The sequence below is a fragment of the Aythya ferina genome (assembly GCF_964211825.1).
Source record: "Aythya ferina genome assembly, chromosome: 15".
NCBI classification, from domain to species: domain Eukaryota; kingdom Metazoa; phylum Chordata; class Aves; order Anseriformes; family Anatidae; genus Aythya; species Aythya ferina.
In genome coordinates this window covers 12,035,774-12,053,555 of record NC_140314.1, presented here as the reverse complement: position 1 = coordinate 12,053,555, position 17,782 = coordinate 12,035,774, and the positions used below count along the sequence as shown (strand labels likewise).

At 65.5% G+C, this 17,782-nt stretch overlaps 2 protein-coding genes across 9 annotated transcripts in view; one reads left to right on the top strand and one right to left on the bottom strand.

Annotated features, from left to right (window-relative positions):
• The first annotated feature begins 1,036 nt into the window (after window positions 1–1,036).
• SBK1 (SH3 domain binding kinase 1) lies at window positions 1,037–14,014 on the top strand. Of its 4 annotated transcripts, none has more exons than XM_084537235.1 (4): window positions 1,037–1,633; window positions 11,918–12,115; window positions 12,248–12,450; window positions 13,030–14,014. In XM_084537235.1, exons 1-4 carry the CDS (start codon window positions 1,510–1,512, stop codon window positions 13,816–13,818), a joined length of 1,314 nt encoding a protein of 437 aa, XP_084393361.1. In that variant the 5' UTR covers window positions 1,037–1,509; the 3' UTR covers window positions 13,819–14,014. The 4 variants fall into 4 exon arrangements, with proteins under 4 accessions (XP_084393361.1, XP_084393362.1, XP_084393363.1 ...); XM_084537236.1 differs by having other exon boundaries at window positions 1,039–1,633; window positions 11,913–12,115; XM_084537237.1 differs by lacking the exon at window positions 1,037–1,633 and adding an exon at window positions 5,814–5,954 and having other exon boundaries at window positions 11,913–12,115.
• A 1,154-nt stretch (window positions 14,015–15,168) lies between these two features.
• DNAAF8 (dynein axonemal assembly factor 8) overlaps window positions 15,169–17,782 on the bottom strand; it is a 102,978-nt gene continuing 100,364 nt past the window's right edge. For all 5 annotated transcript variants that reach the window (XR_014698326.1, XM_084537227.1, XM_084537221.1 and 2 more), the window contains one exon: window positions 15,169–15,415. The gene's annotated coding sequence lies outside the window, so the exon portion shown is untranslated. The remainder of the gene's footprint in view (window positions 15,416–17,782) is intronic.

Genomic DNA, 17,782 nt, shown 5'->3' with positions numbered 1-17,782 from the left:
CATCCACGGTGGAGCCCGGAGCCAGGCAGAGCAGTGCCCGGCTGCTCCATCCCACATCTCCATGGGGGCTGCGAGGAGCTAATGGTTTTTAAGAAAAGAGAGGGGTCCCATCAGCCCGGCACCACGCGGCCCCTCCAGAAGCCATTAGGGGCTCCCCAGGGCTGGCCACGCTCTCCTCTTCCCTTCCTTGGGAGAGCGGCCCTCTTTTTTTTCCACATTTCTCCTCTCTGCTGCTCAGCCCATTAGCCGAGACATTAAATTTTAACATTTTCGTCGCTCTGTGCAGCAGGCTGCTGGTGAGTGGGTGCCTGGGTGGGTGCCAGGGCCCTGGGGGAACAGCAGCGGAGGAGGCACCTGCTGCACCCCGCAGGGTGGAGAGGGGCTCCTGATGCCTGCGGGATGCTGGCGCCCGCACCCAGGCACGGCTGGAGCACGCTGTGCCCTGCAGGAACTGTCCCTCCACAGTGACAAAGGTGACAAATGTGACTTAGGGCTGAATCGCCCTCCAGGTTTGGTCCTGGGGAGGTTCGCACCGAGGACAGCCCCCGGCACCGGTGGCATGCGGAACAGGAGCAGCCTGCCCGCAGCCCAGCCCTCGGTGGCAGGGCCAGGAGCTTTCTGTCCACGAGGCTTTAAAATCCATCGATTTTTGCCATTAGGGTGGGAGTGGCTGGGGCAGATACACTGCAAGCGGAGCGGCGCACTGAATAATTCACGGCCAGAGATGACGAAGCCGACGGCCGGCCTGGGGAAGCCTCCCCACGTCCCCCCGCAGGGACCTGCCCTCTGCTGTCACCCCAGGGGGTGGGACACGGGCCGGGACGAGGACCTGCTGCTCCAGGACACCGCCACCACAGCCGCCCTGCCTCACCCCACCGGCACAGCGCTGAGTTTGCCAGGTCTCAGCCACGGCGCCGCCAAACCCCGCGGCACCAGCGCGGAGCCCGGGCAGGGCCGGCGGCGGCAGCCGAGGAGTTAATCCCCAGCCTCGCCGCATGGCTCTGGAGCTATTAATACCCGCACGCCGCCGGAGCTGCCAGAGCGAGCGGCGGCTCTGCCGGTGAGATCTCCAACTTTCCTCCGCGGCCACGCGGGGCCCGGCCGCCTGCCTGCCACCAAGTCCTGCGCCGGGGACGCGGCGGTGACGGGGCCACGGGCACCGGGGCTGTGCCCTCCGCCTGGGTGCCACATGGGCGCCGGGGTCCAGAGTGGGGTGGCCGCATCCTCCGGCCTCTGAAGTGCCACGAGGGCTCGGCCGGGGCCTCGTCCTGCCCTGCTGGACCCCTCGGACCCCGCACGCAGCCCCTGAGCACCGCTGCGCGATGGGTGCCGGGGTGGCACCGGGCACGGCTGGCTCCACGGCGAGGGTGATGAGGGACACGTCCCAGCCCGGTGCTGCCTCCCCATGTGGTGAGCGGCCGGCCCAGCGGTGTGAGGGGCTCCCCGACACCATGGCCCTGGCCGGGTGAACGTGAGACCCCGCCGGCGGCACTGCTGAGGGCGAGGAAGATGCCAACACTTCTCCGGTGCTGCCCGGCCTGGATTCCCCCTTGCCCGGGTGCGTTGGCGCGATGGATTCCTTCTGCTTCGTCTGCTTCCAGAAAGAGGAGCTGCAGCCCCTGCACCTGCACAGGTCAGTGCCACGGGGATGCCGCGGGGTGGACACGGCACCGAGGCGGGTTGGGGACAGTGACCAGTGGAAAACCACCTGCAGAGCCTGTGCCAGAGCCTGCCCTGGAGCAGACACGGCCGGAGGGGTCCGGGGCTCGGCTCCGTGCCGCGCTGTGCCAGGAGAGGCTGCGTGCCCAGCACGTGAGCACATCCAGCATGTGCTTCCCTGCCAGCAGCTCTCCAAGAGGTGTGTGTGTGTGTGTGTGTGTGTGTGTGTCCCCTCCTGGTGCCGTGCCGTGCCATGCTGTGCCCACAGGAGTGGGACTGTCGGCTGGGGTGCACCTCCTGCCGCATCCCAACAGGTCGCAGGAACTCCAGAGGAGCTGGGGGCTGTGTCCTGCTGCAGGGCTGCCCCGGCACCACGGGGAGCCCTGGGGGCAGCGGGCTGGCTTGGATTTTGGGGTGGCACTGATGCTGATGTGCCCCCAGGACTCGTCCCCGTGCAGCTGGTGTGGCAGCTCCTGCTTGGCCACCTCCAGCTGCGGGACAGCCGGCTGCCCTACAGACAGGGCACCCTGCCACCATCCTGCCTGCACCCTCTCCTCTCAGCGGGGCCAGACCCTGCTCCCAGGGACCGCAGGGGGCAGGTGCTGGTCCCCAGGGAGGGCCACGAGCGCCAGCTTGCAAAGGCCTCTCTGCAGCGGCACCAGCACTCGTCTCCCTCCTTCCCCGCTGTTTTCTGGCCCCAAAACCTCTCCCACCCGCGCTGCTGAGCGGCAGCCAAGGCAAACGCGCGGTGCCTGAATTATCCGGGCAGCCGGCAGGGACGCGAGGTGTGAACGCCGGCACACGCCGTGCCCAGCTGCTCCTCTGTGGCACTGGGCCACTGCCGCCTGCTGGCCCGTGCCACCGTCCCCGGGGCAAAGCTCCCTCCCTCCACCCCTGGCCTTTCCTCCTGCCGTGGCAGGGGCACCCACCAGGGCTAGGTCCGGGTCCCAGGGGCCAGGCAGGGCTGTGATCTGGGCTGTGGCTCATCCCCGGTGGGCACGTGGCAGCCCGGGCACGCTGCAAGGTGTCCGTCCTTCCTGCCAGCACGGCGGAAGCTGTAGGATTTATTTTGGTGGGTAAAACACTTTTTTTCCTTTTTTAAAAATTATTTTTGGAGCCTCCATCACCGTGAGTCATGGCCCAGGGGCTGGGGTGACGCGGGGCACCGGGGCTGGCAGCGGGGCACAAAGCAGCCCCCGAGTATCCCTGGCTCCTGTCCCGCTGTGTCACCCGCACCCGGAGCCGGGATGGAGCAGGGAGGGGACATCCCCGAGCGGGCTGGGGGACAGGGGACAGGGGACAGCACCGGGCCACCGGGCCACCGAGCCACCGGGCCACCCGCACGCGGTGCTGGCGGCTGCTGCCGGTCCCCTCGCCCTCGCTAGATGGTGCCAGCAGAACGGGCTGCGAGCGGAGGCAGCAGGAGCGCTGAGCCGGGCCGGGCCGTGCCGGGCTGTCCCCATGCCCCTGTCTTGCTCCTGCTGCTGGCTTTGAACTGGCCCTGGATGTAAATGGGACGGGAAACACTGCCTGCGGCTCTGCACCCAGACCTGGGGGAGCAACACGGCGCCGTGACCCCCTCACACCCCCAGAGAACCCCCCCTTCTGCTTCGTTTCGTAAGAAACGCCCCCAAAACCAAGCCACTACGTTTCTTCTCCAAGCAGTAACTCAGTGGCCATCATTACGCTCCAGAGTTAACGCTGCTCCCCAGCTGCCTGCAAGCGGCTCCTGCGGCCTCGTGCACCCCCCGTGTGCCGAGGGAGGCAGCAGCCCCCTGCCCGGCTGGCTTGGGGTCACCGCTGCTCCCCTGCCCCCCAGGAGCAGGGGACGGAGCCTGGGGGGCTGCAGGAGGGGAGGCAGTGCCCCGATGGCCGTCAGCAGCGGCTCGGCCCGTCCCCAGCAGGGCTGCAGCCTGCGCCCTGCGGTGCCCTGCGGTGCCCTGGGCTGCGTCTCCTCCCTGACCTTGGGAGCAGCAGCCAGGAATCTGCTCTGGGCACAGGGGAGCATTGCATGGAAGGATCACCGGCTCCCACCGGCCCTGCGTCCCCTTGGGACCCCCCTGCCCCCCCCATGGGTCGGGTACCCCCAGCTGGGCGAGCAGCAGCAGCCACACGCGATGAGGATGACCCACGAGCAGTGAAGGTCACGGAGCGAGAGGCGGAGCGAAGGCTGGGCAGCTCCCGGCAGGGCACAGCAGGTTTGGGAGCTCGATGGGGGAAAATCTCCAAAAGCAGCCGGGAGGGGAGGCACCTCCCCAGGGGCCGAGCGCATCCCCGGCTGCTCCCGCTGCAGCTCCCGGCGTGCTCCGCTCCGCGGCTGCCTCCCTCCCTGCCTCCATCCCTCCCTGCCTCCCTTTCTCCCTGCCTCCCTCCCTGCCTGCTCCTCCCCAGCATCCCCGCCATCAGCTCCAGGCAGGTTTCAGCTCCTGGCACCAAGGCGTGACAGCGGCTCCGTGCCCGCCGGCCGTGGCCACCAGCTCTGCCCCCCGGCAGCACCGCTCGCGGCGGCGGCGCCTTCGTTTTGGGCTGAGCTGCTCACGGCTCACGGCTCCGAGAGATGGCGAGGGGATGAGCGACCTCTCCGAGTTTGGAGGGGACGGGGCTTTTAGAACCAGCTCGGGCTTTCTGCTTCTGCAACACTTCTCTCTCGGCTTGCAGGGGGGAGATGCTCCAATCCCAGCCTTTCTCAAGCATTGGGTGCGTTCACAGCTGCTTACCCCAAATCTGGGGACATGTCCCCGAGCTGGTCGCCCTCTCTGTGGCACGCAGGCAGCTCCAATCCGAACAGCAGCTCCAGCAGGGACCTGCGTGTCCCCAGCTCGTCCTTGGCTCTCCGAACCCTCGTGGTGCTCGTGGCAATGCGGGAAGCCATTCCTGGGGAGCCACAATTTGCCTTTTCCCTTTTCTGGGTCATTTCCCCACTGCCTGCTCTGACCGAGTGCATCCCCCAGCACAAGCTGGGACGTGTCCCCCGGAGCCACTGGCGGAAATCCCGGGGGCACTCGGGGCTTTGGCACGGTCTGGGACTGCGCTGGGTGACAAACGTGTTGGACCCGGCTCCCTTCACCTCGCTGATCATAATTAGTTATTAATATTCTCTAAATGCTTTGAAGACCGTGAGCTTTGTGCAAACAGGAGCCGGTGTTATTGTCGTTGCTGTTATTATTCCATCTGTGCGTGACCAACGGCCTGCCACGTGCTGGGGCGCGGTCTGCAGCTGCAAACCCAGCGTCCGATGGGCAGGGGCCACCCAGCCCCACAGAGCCCCACAGAGCCCCACGGTGCCCCACGGAGCCCCACAGAGCCCCACGGAGCCCCACAGAGCCCCACGGTGCCCCATAGAGCCCCACGGAGCCCCACGGCACCCCACGGAGCAGGCACTTTCCCCACAGCTCACTGTAGGACCGCCGTGCGCTCCCCCAAACCCGCTGTGCCCAATGGGGCTGCAAACAGCAGCACCCGCAGCGCTCCCCGTCCCCGCTGCTGGTCCCCCGATGTCACCTGGGGCGGGTGCCGTGTCCTGGGTCCGTGGCCACTGTCCCCACGCAGGTTCCCCTGGCGCTGCTCCCCGGCACCGCTCCCCGTATCTGACCTAGAAACGGCCCGCAGCTAGCAGTAGGGCCGGCGGGAGGGATCCAGGGGGCAGCTCCGCACCCGGGGAGCTGCTGCCGCTGGGGTGGCACCGGGAGGGGACACGGGGACAGCCCCGGGGGGCAGCGGGGGGTGGGCGGTCAGGGCGCGGGGCCCGATCGTGCGGTGGCACCGGCGAGGCCCCTTCCACCCGGCGTGTCCCCGAGGTCCCCGAGGTCCCCACCCCAATTTCCCGCAGCGTTGCCCATTCCGGCCGTTTTCTCCCCCAAAAACGCTTCTCCCACTCTCAGCACCCACCCGGGGGGGGGGCACCGGACCGATGCGGGGAGGGGGGGGTCACCATCCCCATCCCCATCCCCATCCCCATCCCCATCCCCATGCCCACCGTCCCCAACCCGCTGCCCGGCGCCGACGGGACGCGAGCGGGGCTGGGGACAAGGGGACACGCGTGGGTGCCGGGGGGGGGGTGGGAGGGGGCGCCCCCACCCGTGCCGCGCTCCCCGCGTGGATCACGGAGGCGGGGCCGGGGGCGGGGCGGCGGCGGCGCTGCCCGGCCGGGGGGGCTCCGGCGGCGAGGAGCTGGGGGGGGGGCGCCGCTCCCGGCTCCGGTTGCTCGGGATGAGCCCGGCGGAGCGGCCCCGAGCGGGGGGCTGAGGGAGGAGGCTGCCGGTGCCGCCGAGGACGGAGGGGTCCGAGCCCCCCCGGTAAGGCTCCGAGCTGGTCCCGGTGCGGTTCGGGGCCGGCCCCGGTGCGGCGGAGGGGAAGGGAGGAGCGGCGGAGCTCGGCTTTGTGCGGGCGGCGGAGCGGCCCTTTTGTCTGCACGGCGAGATTGGAGGGGAGGGGAAGGGGAAAAAGGATACGGGGGGAGAGGGGGGGGGAAGCGCCATTTCGAGAGGAGCCCGATAAAAGGGATGATTATTGAAAAAAAAAACAAAAATCGGAAAAAAAACGGCGGCCCCCCGCTCCCCCCCGGCTGTGTGTGTGTGTGTGTGTGTGTGTGCATGGGGGGCTCGGGGACAGTCCCCCCCCGCTCCCAGCCCCTGCCTGGGGTCGCCCCCTCCCCAGCCCCGCACCGAGACCCCCCCCCAGCGCCCCCCGGTCCCCGCCCGGTCCCCGCCGCCACCTGCGCCGCAGCCCCCGCCCGGTGCGGCCCCAGCCCTGCGGCTGCCGGGGCCGGAGACGGAAGCGGCGTGAGCCCGAGCCGAGAAGAGTTTTGTGGCCGAGAGGGGCTGGGGAGGAGTGGGGAGGGCGCTGGGGGGTCGGGGAGGGTCCGGGGGGGCTCCGTCCTCGCCGCCCGGCGACACGCGGGGACGGCTCGAGGACACGAGGGGCGATCCGGGAGGCTGGGGGCGATGCGGCGGCGCCGTGCCCAGAGCGGGGCTGGGGGCAGCGACCCCACAGAGGAGCGGGGACGGCAGCGAGCGGTGGGCAAGGTGGGCAAGGGCACCGGGGGCAGCCCCGAGCCCTCACAGCATCCCCCTGGCAGCGGTGGGCGAGGGGAGCGCACCCCCGCTGCCACCCACCCTGGGGCTGGCGAGCGTTGGGTGCCTGGTGCCGTGTGCCGGGAGGCGAAGCCTCGACCCATGGTGCTGAGCCCGCCAACCGGCGGCATCCCGGCTCGCTGCAGCTCCAGTGGCCTCGCTCTGCCCTTCCCCAAAGGGCTGGGACATTTCGGGGCACAGCTGAAGGATTTGGTGACCACACCTTGGCGACTTGTCCCTAGCGGTGGCAGCCGGGGCGCTGGGGTGAGCGGGCCACGGGCGGCACCGGCTTGTGAGGGTCCAGCGTGGGGACACGGCCCCTCCGTGGGGACACAACCCCTCTGGAGTGGCCGTGGTGCTGGTTTTGGCACCGAGGTGGCAGGGACGCTGCCCCGAGGGTGGGAAGGGACGAGACCGTGGCTGGCCCAGCCCCGCGGGGACCAGGCAGGTGCCGCTCGCGGCGTTTGTCTTTGCCGATCCCGAAGGCGCGGTGCTGCCGGCACTGGTGGAAGAGTTTCGGGAGGGAGATGCTGACAGGCTGATGAAACCAATCAAACAATGAAGTAATCATAAATCCCCGGTGCCAGCGGCAAGTCTGGGAGAAGGCGGGAGGAGCCGGAGGCAGAAGGAGCTGAGGTCCTAACAAAGCAATCCCCTTCAGCAGGAAAAATCCTGGGAAGGCAGCGCGCTGAAAGGCAGCCAAGGTCCTGTCGTCGGGCCGCGCTGTACGGAAGCGGTGCTGTGTCAAGTGCCGAGCTGGGGGACAAGGGCAGGGAAAATCCTCCCAGAAGCTCCAGGAGAGCAGCGTGGGGCGCACCGAGGCTCCCCGGGGTGCTGCCGGTCCCTCGGGAGGGCCACGGGTGCTGTTGGACAGAGCGGGGCTGCTGGCGATGTGCTCTCCCCAAAATTTCTCGAGGCCGCCTGTGCAAGCTGGGTCGTCGGGACCAAGGGCTGGAGAAGCTCATCACGGGCTGGGGTGGGAGATGGATCCTGCTGCAGGGGTGCTGATGGGTGAAACGGGGCCTGCCCCTGCCCCGTAGCTGAGAGGTCTCCACCGGGAGGAGGAGGGCAGCCCCCACGTGCCGCAATCGCGCACTCTGCGGGGCGCTCACCGGCTCTGCCAAAGCCAATCCCTGTTTCAGGGCTGCTGCCGGGCACTGCCCCGGCCTGGGAGTGGAGGTGTGAGGAAATCCGGCCGGCTGGGGACGCGGTGCCACCATGCAGAGAAGTGTCACGGACCCGGGAACTGGGATGGCACCATTGCTTCGGTGGAGATCAGGGCAGCGTGGCACTGGCTGAGGCGTATGGCATGTGGCATCCAGCACCTCCCAGGGCTTTCCAGAGTGCTTCAGGTCACCGCTGCGAGGGGTCAGGTCTTGCTCCATGAGAAACGAGAGGCCAAGGAGCTGTTGCCCCGTCCATTGCCCTCTGGGTGCTGGTTGCTCCTCCCGGGTTGCGGGGTGCTGGGCAGCTCCCAAAGTGCTGCAGCGTTGGGCAGCCCCGCTGTGGGTCCCGGCGAAGGCGCCCTCTCCCCGTGCACACTTAAGGCCATGGCATCACTTGTGTGTGTGCTGGTGTCGGGCGGCCACCCCCAGCTGCTGCCTGCTGCCTTTAGGGCCAGCTTTTGGGGTTTCAGAAACCCCAAAACGGCAGCGATTCCCCCCGTTCCCTGCGCAGGAAAAAGGAGGGACTGGAGCGGGGTCAGTAGCTGGGACATGGATGTTTTCCCCCTGTGCTCACGGCCGTCTGGCTGCACCCACGTGGGTCTTGCCCTGCAACACCACCGACCCTGGCAAAAAAACACCCCGAGCGTCCCATCCCCTGCACAATGCCCTCCCGCGGAGACGTCGGCCTCGTTAGGCCAAGGTGCCCTTGCCGATGTCCCCGGATGCCGGTGTCCCGGTGCCCAGGGGAAACGCAGCTAATAACGCTGCTCTGCCTGGCGCCCGTCCCCACGGCCCCGACGAGCCGCGAGGAGCTGACATGTTCCCGTAATGGGGTCAGATGAGAACGGAGCCGAGAGGCGGCGGAGGCTGGAAATGGAGCGGCACGCTGAGAGCCTGCGGCTCGGCCCCGGCTGCTGCCGGCCGCGGCGTGGGCATCGCCAGGGCGGTGAGGGACGCGGGGACAGCCCTGGTGGGGCTGCGCCGGGCACAGGTGAGCTCTGCTGTCCCCTTCTTGCTCCTCGCCGCTGGTAGAGCCCCGGTTTTCTCAGCTTGCCCTCGGTGCCTGGGGCTGAGCTGCAGGGCGAGCATCCAGAGGTGCTCTGCGGATCGTCCCCGAGTGTCCTGCGGTGACTCCTCCAGCAAAGTCGCGGTGCGGCACGCGGCGGCTCGGCTGCCAGCTCAGCCCGTAGCATCCTTCCCCCCAAAATGGGCTCAGGAAGGGCTCCTGGTGCTTGAATGGGTGCAGAGCAGCGTGCAGAGCTCCTCACGGGATGCGGGCCAGGATGGGAGACCTCATCCCACCCCGGGGCTGTGTCACAGCCCTGGTCCCCCCGTCCCCACACCTGGATGGGGAGCGAGGGCCGGTGCCTGCTCGGTGCCGGGGGGACCCCGCTCACCGTGGGAGCAGAACCAGGACACGTGGGGCCGATGCTGGCCCCTGGCGCATTGTGTGGCCGCGGGAAGTCGCTTCCTTGCTTTGTGCCTCAGTTTCCTCCGGCTGGGACGCGGGGACGCCTGCCCGCTGCTGGGCGCTTTGCGTTCCTTGCTAAAAGGGAAATCTGTGTCCTGCACAGCCCTGAGCCCTGCCCCGTGGGCTTCTTCCCAAACCCCCAGCACCAAACCCTGCTCCTCCGTTTAAAGCTGGGCTGGTTTTCTGACCTGTCCCTCTCCGATGTGGCCAGAGGGATTTTTTTATCCCTTCCCCTCTCCATTTCCAAGCAGCCACCGCTCCGGCAGCCGCCTCTCCCTGCCCCTGCTCCTCTCAATGAGCTCTTAATGAGTTGCCAATTACTTATTGGCAGAGCCAATGCGCCCAGGGCTCGGCACTCGGCCGAGTGGCTCGTGCAGCATCGCGCCTGCAGCGGGTGGCACCGGGGCCTCGGCGGGCGATGGGGACCGGGTGCTGGGGACCACGGAGCAGGGGAGGCTCGGGGAGAGGAGAGGAGAAAGGAGAGAGGAGAGAGGAGAGAGGAGAGACAGCTGCCGCCGGGAGACGAGCGCCTGCCTATAAATACATGCCATGGAGCGAGGAAGCAGTGGGTGGATTATCCTCCTCGCTCAATGAGATAAATGGTTCTCAAGCTTAAACACAGAACAATTTTAGTCTGAATAGTAGGAGAAACGGTTCAGGACACGCAGATGACGGCGCAAGCTGCCTGCAGCGGGCAGTGGGGACCGGTGGTACCTGGCGGTGGCTTTGCTGCCCCTTGGGTGTCACCCCTGGGCTCGTGCTTTGGTGGTGGCTGCTCGGGCACGGCGGGATGCCAGCATTCCCCTCGTGGGGCAGAGCTCCTTCCCCAGCAGCTCCCCAAAATTCAGGTGGGGACGGGTGTCCCGCAGTCCTCGTGACTGTGCAGAGCCAGATGGAAGCGTCCTCGTCCCTGTCCCCGCTGCTGCCTTTGCTGTTTACATAGGAACCAGCATGTTTTCAAAGCATTTCAATTTTTAATGAAAACTTCTGTGTTTCCTTTTTTTTTTTTTCTTTTTTTTTTTTTTTCCTGGGCGTGTTGGTGTTTTGGCCGCCGCCGCTGCTGGATTTTCCCGGGGATGGCAGTGGCTCCGTGCTCCCATCCGACCTGCTGGCACTTCGGGGAGGACAGCGGCCGAGCTGGGGGCGTTGCGAGCAGCAGCCCCATCCCCAGGGACTCCCCCTCCTCGGGGACACGTCCCTCCTTGGGGACACCCATTTCTGAGGGCCACGTCTCTGTGGCAGGTCAGGAGGGAGCTTTCTGCAGCACGGCCTCAAAAACCCATCAGGCAGGAGGTTAGAAAAAGCCCAGATTAAGGAAAAGCAAGCAGTCCTTGACTTGGAGAGCTGCTCAGCAGCAGGCAGTCCTTCATCTCATATCCCACAGGCATGTTTTTTTTAATAAAAAAAAAACTTTGCCGACTTGAATAATAGTATTTCAACACAGGTTAATTAACAGACATTGACAAGCTGGACTGTAAATTCAAGTGCAGCCATCATTCTTCTTGTAGGGTATTGCGAGCTGTTTTTAGTCCTGCTGCATCCATTTAGCTTCTGCACTAACCCACCTCCACCTCCAGCAACCAGACACTGAGATGGTGCTCCTCTTCCACAAGGCCAATAAAGCACTATGGAGATGAGCTGCTTTGGAGATCTTATGAGTCAAGCCGTTACATTTTTGGAACATCATGATGTTTAAGTTCCTTTTCTATTTTTTGCCCAACTTCCCAGGAAAGAAAAAAAAAAAGAAAAACTGGGATGAGAGGCAGCACGGCCGTAGTTTAAAGAAACAAGGGCGAGTTTGGAGATCGGGTTCAGCCTCAGCAGACAAGCTGGTCCCCGTGCATCGGGCAGGGCAGGGCCAGGACCATCCCCGTGCGTCTCCGCTCCCCTCTCCTCCCAGGTTTGCTCCTTGATGCCCTTCATCCACCTCCTCTCCGCCAGCTCCGTTGCTCCCCCTCAGTCTCCGTGGGGCCATGGCACAAAGCTGAGCCCCGGTCCTGGGACCCAGGGATGCCGCTTGTCCCGGAGGCGCTGGAATTAATTTTGAGTGTTTTTTTTTTTTCTTTTTTTTTTTTTTTTGCCGCATTAAAAATCTAAATATATACCCGCGCCCGCTCAGCTGCTATCCCATGATTTTTGTCAATCTGCTACAAAACAAACGCAGCCAGCTCCATCCGCCCAGGTCCCCTCTCTGCGGCCATCCCGGGGGTGCCCAGTGTCCGTGGGCCGGGGCGAGCCGGGCGCTGTGCCGGGCCGGTCGGGGAGCGGTGCCGGGTTTGTGGTTTTGGGGACGAAGGAGGGCAGCGCTCGCTGAAGATGCTCAGAGGGTGGTTTGGCTGCGGCGTGGTGGTGAGTGGGAGCTCAGCTCCTGGTGCGCCGTGCGGAGGCTGTGCTGGTTGCGGGGGCTTTTTGGGGTCCTGGGGCATCTCCCTGGGTGTGCTGGGCTCTCGAGGGATGCTCTGTGCAGGCAGAGCGGGGTTAGGGGACGGGGCTGGCTCCCGTCGTCCTCGCGGGCCAAAGCCGTGACGCGCCTCTGCCTTGCAGCACAGCCATGAGTGCCGGGTCGATTGAGCAGGAGCCGTCGCGCAAGCTGGCCTGCTGCGGGGTGCCGCTCATCACCGAAGACATGCAGTCCCTGGCCATCCGCACCCTCTCGGGCACCGACATCAACAAGCACTACGACCTCATCCGTGAGCTCGGCAAGGGCACCTACGGCAAGGTGGACCTGGTGTCCCACAAAAGCACAGGTGAGGGGAGCGGGGTGGGCAGCGAGGAGGGGGGAGCCCCCGTGCGTGGCCGAACTCGGGAATGTGGCCGCTGGGCATGCAGCGCTGCTGCCGGCCATGCCCCGTGCTCAGCCAGCCCTCTGCCCGCTGCAGGCACCAAGATGGCCCTGAAGTTTGTCAACAAGAGCAAGACGAAGCTGAAGAACTTCCTGCGGGAGTTCAGCATCACCAACACGCTCTCCTCCAGCCCCTTCATCATCAAGGTTTTTGACGTGGTCTTCGAGACTGAGGACTGCTACGTCTTTGCTCAGGAGTACGCCCCGGGCGGGGACCTCTTCGACATCATCCCCCCGCAGGTGGGAGCCGCAGCGGGGTGCTGGGGTGGGGGGCGCGAGGGCTCGGTGTCCTCAGGATGCTGGGCAAAGCCACCGACCCGACTTGCACTTCACGAGGGTGCAAGGTGGGGCTCCCGGTGCCTGTGGAGCTGTTTGGAGCCCGACATGTGGGGACCAGGCACATCCACCTGGGGCAGTCCCGCTGCCAACACCGAAGTAGTGCAGCACCTAAAAGCAGGGGCCCTTTGCCCATCCCCTGGGTGTCCTGGGACTCAGAACCTTTCCCCTGGGTGTCCTGGGACCCATCACTAGACCCATCACCCATCCCCTGGGTGGCCGGGGTCCCATAAATAGTGGCCTGGGACCCCCAATGGCTTGGTCCTGCTTTGGGCATCCCTGGAGCAGAAGGGGCAGGGGGAGAGGAGGAAGGGTGGAGAAAGGGAAGCAAAAAGTGGAGAAGCTGCACAGAGCGAGATGGGAGACACCGAGAGCACCCCGAGTAAAACCCCGGTGCACAGCAAACGGAGCAGCAGCTGGCACCGGGGGTCCGTGGGTGGGCCGGGTGGGGTGGCAGGGGGTGACCGTGTCCCGCACCCGCAGGTGGGGCTCCCCGAGGACATGGTGAAGCGCTGCGTGCAGCAGCTGGGCCTGGCGCTGGACTACATGCACAGCAAGAGCCTGGTGCACCGGGACATCAAGCCGGAGAACGTGCTGCTCTTCGACCGCGACTGCCGCCGCGTCAAACTGGCCGACTTCGGCATGACCCGCAAGGTGGGCTGCCGGGTCAAGCGCATCAGCGGCACCATCCCCTACACGGCGCCCGAGGTGTGCCAAGCCGGCCGGGCCGAGGGCTTCGCCGTGGACACCAGCATCGACGTCTGGGCCTTCGGGGTGCTCATCTTCTGCGTCCTCACCGGCAACTTCCCCTGGGAGGCGGCGGCCGCCTCCGACACCTTCTTCGAGGAGTTCGTGCGGTGGCAGAAGGGGCGGCTGGCGGGGCTGCCCTCGCAGTGGCGGCGCTTCACGGACAGCGCGCTGCGCATGTTCCAGCGCCTGCTGGCCCTCGACCCGGAGAAGCGCTGCCCCGTCAAGGAGGTCTTCTACTTCATCAAGTACGACCTGATGGCCGAGGTGCGCCGCCGGCCCTCCTACCGCTCCCGCAAGCACGCCGGGGACAAGCTGCCGGCTGGGGCGCACCGCCACGAGGCGGCCGGCTCCTGCACGCCCGCGCCGCTCAAGAGGACCATCCTGACCGACGGCAGCGGGCCCCGGCTCGCCGGCCCCGAGCCGAGCGCGGCCTCGCCCGGGCCGGCCAGCAGGACAGACGGCCGGCAGGACAAAGGCAAAGGGCAGATGGTCCTGGCCACAGCAATAGAGATCTGCGTCTGAGGGCACCGGGGCGGCGCGCGGCTCCTTTCCCAGCGGCTCCAGCCCGGGGACAGGATGGGCAAGGGGCTGCTGGCGGTGGCGGCAGCAGGACCGGGAGCCGTTCCTCCCGAAGCAAAAAAAAAAACCAACAAAACACAAAAACGAAACCAACAACAGAAAGAAAAAACAAGAGGAAAAGGACAAAACTGGTTGCGCTCGGTAGCGCCGAGGATGCTGGCCCCGCTGTCCCGCCCGCGTGGCAGGAGCTGGGGAGGACGCCGGTGCCACCGTCCCCTGCCCAGCAGCTGCGCCGCCCCCTCCAGGACCCCCCTGCAGTGGCATGGGGAGGGGTCCCCCAATAATAATAATAATAATTACGAGATGGGGGGGCTGCGCTGGGACCTCCGCCATGCCCGGCCCCAGGAAGGCCGATGACCCCACGCCATGGAAGAGGCCTTCGGGGCGGCGAGCTGACCCCTGGCACCGGTCCCTGCCCCGCCGGGGGGACCGGGAGGGGGCGCGGAGGGCGGCGATGGAGGATGCCCCCCCCCGGCTGGCTCCATGCCGCGGGAGGTGCTGCGCAGCCGCCGCCGTGCGCCGGCAGCCATTGATGTAGCAAGTGTCACTGTGTGTCACCCTGTCCTCCCTGCCCCGGCGCGGGGCGGCGATGGCCAGAGGGACCCTGCTGGGGCTGGGGAGCTGCGGCTGGGGGGGGGTTTGGGCTCAGGGGGGGTGGGCAAAGGGCCAGGATCTGCGATGCTCCAGGGGGGCTTTGCAGCCTTTTCCTACCCAGGGATTAGGAATGCGGTGGCACAGCTCCGGGGCTGGCCTGGTGGCTCCTGCATGGCCAGGAGGGAGCTGGGGGGGGGGGGACAACAGACACACACCTTTGAGCCACCTCCCCAGGGTCCTCCATAGGGTCCCCGTCACCCCTCCTCGCTGCCACCCTGTCCCCAGCACCCCGGGGTCTGCCTGCGGTGAGGCAGGGCGGGGGCAGGAGCCATGGTGGCCCCTTCACGCCGAGGACACGGGGGTAGATGCCCCCCCCCCCACCCTGGCAGGGCTTCGCTGATGCTGCTGCAGGACCCATGGGCACGGGGTGGGGGGGGCACCCTGAGGGGCCCCCGGCACCCCCATCCCCTCCGGACCCCGAACTACCGCACAAAGGGCTATCACGCTACCCCGAAGCAGCAGCAGTTTACACAGCAGCCGCCAGGCAGGCGGGGGTCCCGCCGTGTCCCCCCGTGACCCACCGCAGCCTGCCACCGGTGCCGCTGCCCCCTCGTCCCCGTCCCCGTCCCCGTCCCCCCCCCCCTAGCCCTGCCTGCCTGCAGGGGCCCAGGTCCGGTTTTAGAAGTAGCATCGCACAGATTTAGAGATGTTAGGCGCGGTTTTTTTCTCCTTTTTGCCTTAGGTCCCTCGATGTCCTCGATCTTTCGTGCAATAATGTAGGTAAGGAACCCAGGGCTCCCCGGGGCGTCCCTCGCGGGGCGGGCACCGTGGTCGCCACCTCGGGCGGTTTGTCAGGTTTTTATTTCGACTTCCCTCGGCTGTCGGGTTTCGGACCTTCTTCCCGTAGGAGAGGCTGTAGTGTCACAGACGTTACCTCAGTTTGTCACTGTTGAAAAAGGAAAAAAAAAAAAAAGCAACTAAAAACATAAAAAATGACAAAATATATAGTTATAAAAGCAAAAAAAAAAAAAAAACATTCTGAATGGCAGTGAAGACTTTCTTTTTTTAAAATAAAGCCAAAGGGATGGCAGGGACAGCATGGTCCCCCCGGGGTGGGGCTGGGAGCGGGGACGGGGGCAGGTGCCAAGCGGGCACGGCCGCCTTGCACCCAAACGTATTCCAGCCACGTCGGCAGGCTAATTTCAATTTCCTGGTAATTATGCAAATGAATGTGGATTTAATTAAGGGCAGATTTCATTAAAGTCTTCTTGGGGAAATGAGAACAGGGTGGGGGAGAGCGAGGAGGAGGAGGAGGTGGCAGGGAAGGGGAGACGAAGGCAGCGCCCCCCGAAAGGCGAAGGGCTGCGGGGACACCGAGGGGACACGCAGGCACCCGGCCCCTCGGGAGCGGGGCTGGCACCTGGAGGGGCCAGGGGTGCAGGGGACAGGCTGGTGGCACAGTGCCCACACTGGGGACACGGGGAGCAGGCAGTGAGCCCTGCACATCTGCTGGCTCCAGCGGCGAAGGCTTTCATCTCCTGCTTCCAGCCTGCTTCGCATCAGGGCAGGGACTTGGCCCCGTGATTTATTCTTTTTTTTTTTTTCTTTCTTTTTTTTTTTTTTTTTCTCCAGCTAAAAATACAGATTTGGCCACACCGAAAGGTCTAGGAAATCAATGTCACTGTCACCGGGCTGTGGCTGAAAGGGCCCTCCCCTCCTTGTCACAGACAGAAAAGGCAAAGCCGTGGTCTGATGGCCCCGCAGTGGCCCACTCGGGTTCTGTTCGGCTGAGCTGTTCGCTTAATTTCAAGCCAGGTGGATAATTTTAGCCCAGCACTGTGAGGACGGGGACTGCGGGTGGCCAAGCTGCTGCCACAGCCCCTCGGGTCTGCTCCTGGCCTCTCGGAGCATCCCCTGGGGGTAACGGGGCTGGGGGAAGCCACCGAGCCACCCCATGGTGGGGACAGAGGGACGAGCACGCTGCCATGGCCCCGTTCCCCTCCCAAACCCCCAAAGCTTCGAGTGCTCGGTTGTGCTGCTCTCCTCCAGCCTCATTCTCCCAGCGCCTCCATCACCCCGTGGTTACTGACTGTGGCCGCAGGCACCGCACCAGGGTGGAGGGGTCAGGGGGATCCCGGGGCCGCTTTTTCTTCTCCATCACCAGTCCCCAGGCGATGGACAAGAAAAATACGGGTGGGTTCGTGGCGAGCCTGGCACCGGCAGCAGGGCAGCACGGACCTGGCCCTGCCACACCAGCACCTTGCAGCCTCTCGGAGGCTCCTGCCCCGACTTCTGCTTCCACTTCTGGAACCTCATTTGGTCAGTTTTGTGCGTGGAGATGCAAAGCGAGCCGCTGCAGGCCCACCTGAAATACTGGAGGTTGTGAGTAAAAATAACTGTGAGTGATCTGCTCGTCTGGAGCACAGCTGATCAACGCCAAGTCGGTGTGAGGCTCTGCAGCTAGCCAAAAAAAAACAAAAAAACACAAAAACCAACCCCAGAACCCCAAACAAGCCCTTTAAAAGGAAATATTTTGCTACCACGCCGCCACCTCAGCTCCTGGCTGATTCACACGGACGCTGCTCGGGGGCTGCCGTTGCGCAGGATCCGTCCCCACCACGGCAGCAGCACAGGGACGGGCACCGCGAGCCCGGGGAGGCGCTGCCGGAGCCGCACGGAGACGTCGGGGAGACACGGGGCTGGCGTGGTGAGCTTATTCATGATCTGTGCTCCTCCTGGCTGAGAGGCTCCAAAAATAGAGGTGGCAGCGAGCCGAGGAGCTGGGCGCTGGGAGGAAACGTGAGTCACGGTGGTGTGGATTTGAGCCCCCCACCGTGGGTTGCTGGTGAGTCCCCGGTGCTGGGGGACATCTCGGAGCCGCACTGCCCGCTGTCAGGAGGTGACGGGTGAGTGGCACCCAGAGCCTGATGGCTGCAGAAGGACCTGGTTGGGACAAGCTGCCTGAGCCAAGCAAGGAAACCTGTCCTGAGGTGGGAAAAAATCCAGCCCCTGCCACGTGGGATGCTTGGGATGTTCCAGGAGGGCCACAGCTCATGGCAGGTGGGGAGAGGTGACCTCATGTGACACATGAAGCCACACGGGGACAAAGGAAAAGAGAGAGGAGAGCTGCATCCCCATCCCGTCCCATCCCATCCTCATCCCCATCCTATCCCATCCCATTCCCAATGGAAGCAGCCCCCAAGGCATCCCCAAAATGCCAGGCTCTGACCGCGTTCCCTCCAGCCTCAGTCTTTGGGGAGGATTTTGGCACGGGACAGAGGAGGGCGGGAGGCTGTTGGCACCTCTGATGTAT

What these genes read in the sequence shown, in the direction of transcription:
- SBK1 (XM_084537235.1), top strand. Translation starts at nt 1,510, where the DNA reads ATGCCAACACTTCTCCGGTGCTGCCCGGCCTGGATTCCCCCTTGCCCG. An exon ending in CAGCCCCTGCACCTGCACAG is followed by an intron (nt 1,634 to 11,917) that starts GTCAGTGCCACG and finishes CTTGCAGCACAG; the next exon opens with CCATGAGTGCCGGGTCGATT. An exon ending in GGTGTCCCACAAAAGCACAG is followed by an intron (nt 12,116 to 12,247) that starts GTGAGGGGAGCG and finishes TGCCCGCTGCAG; the next exon opens with GCACCAAGATGGCCCTGAAG.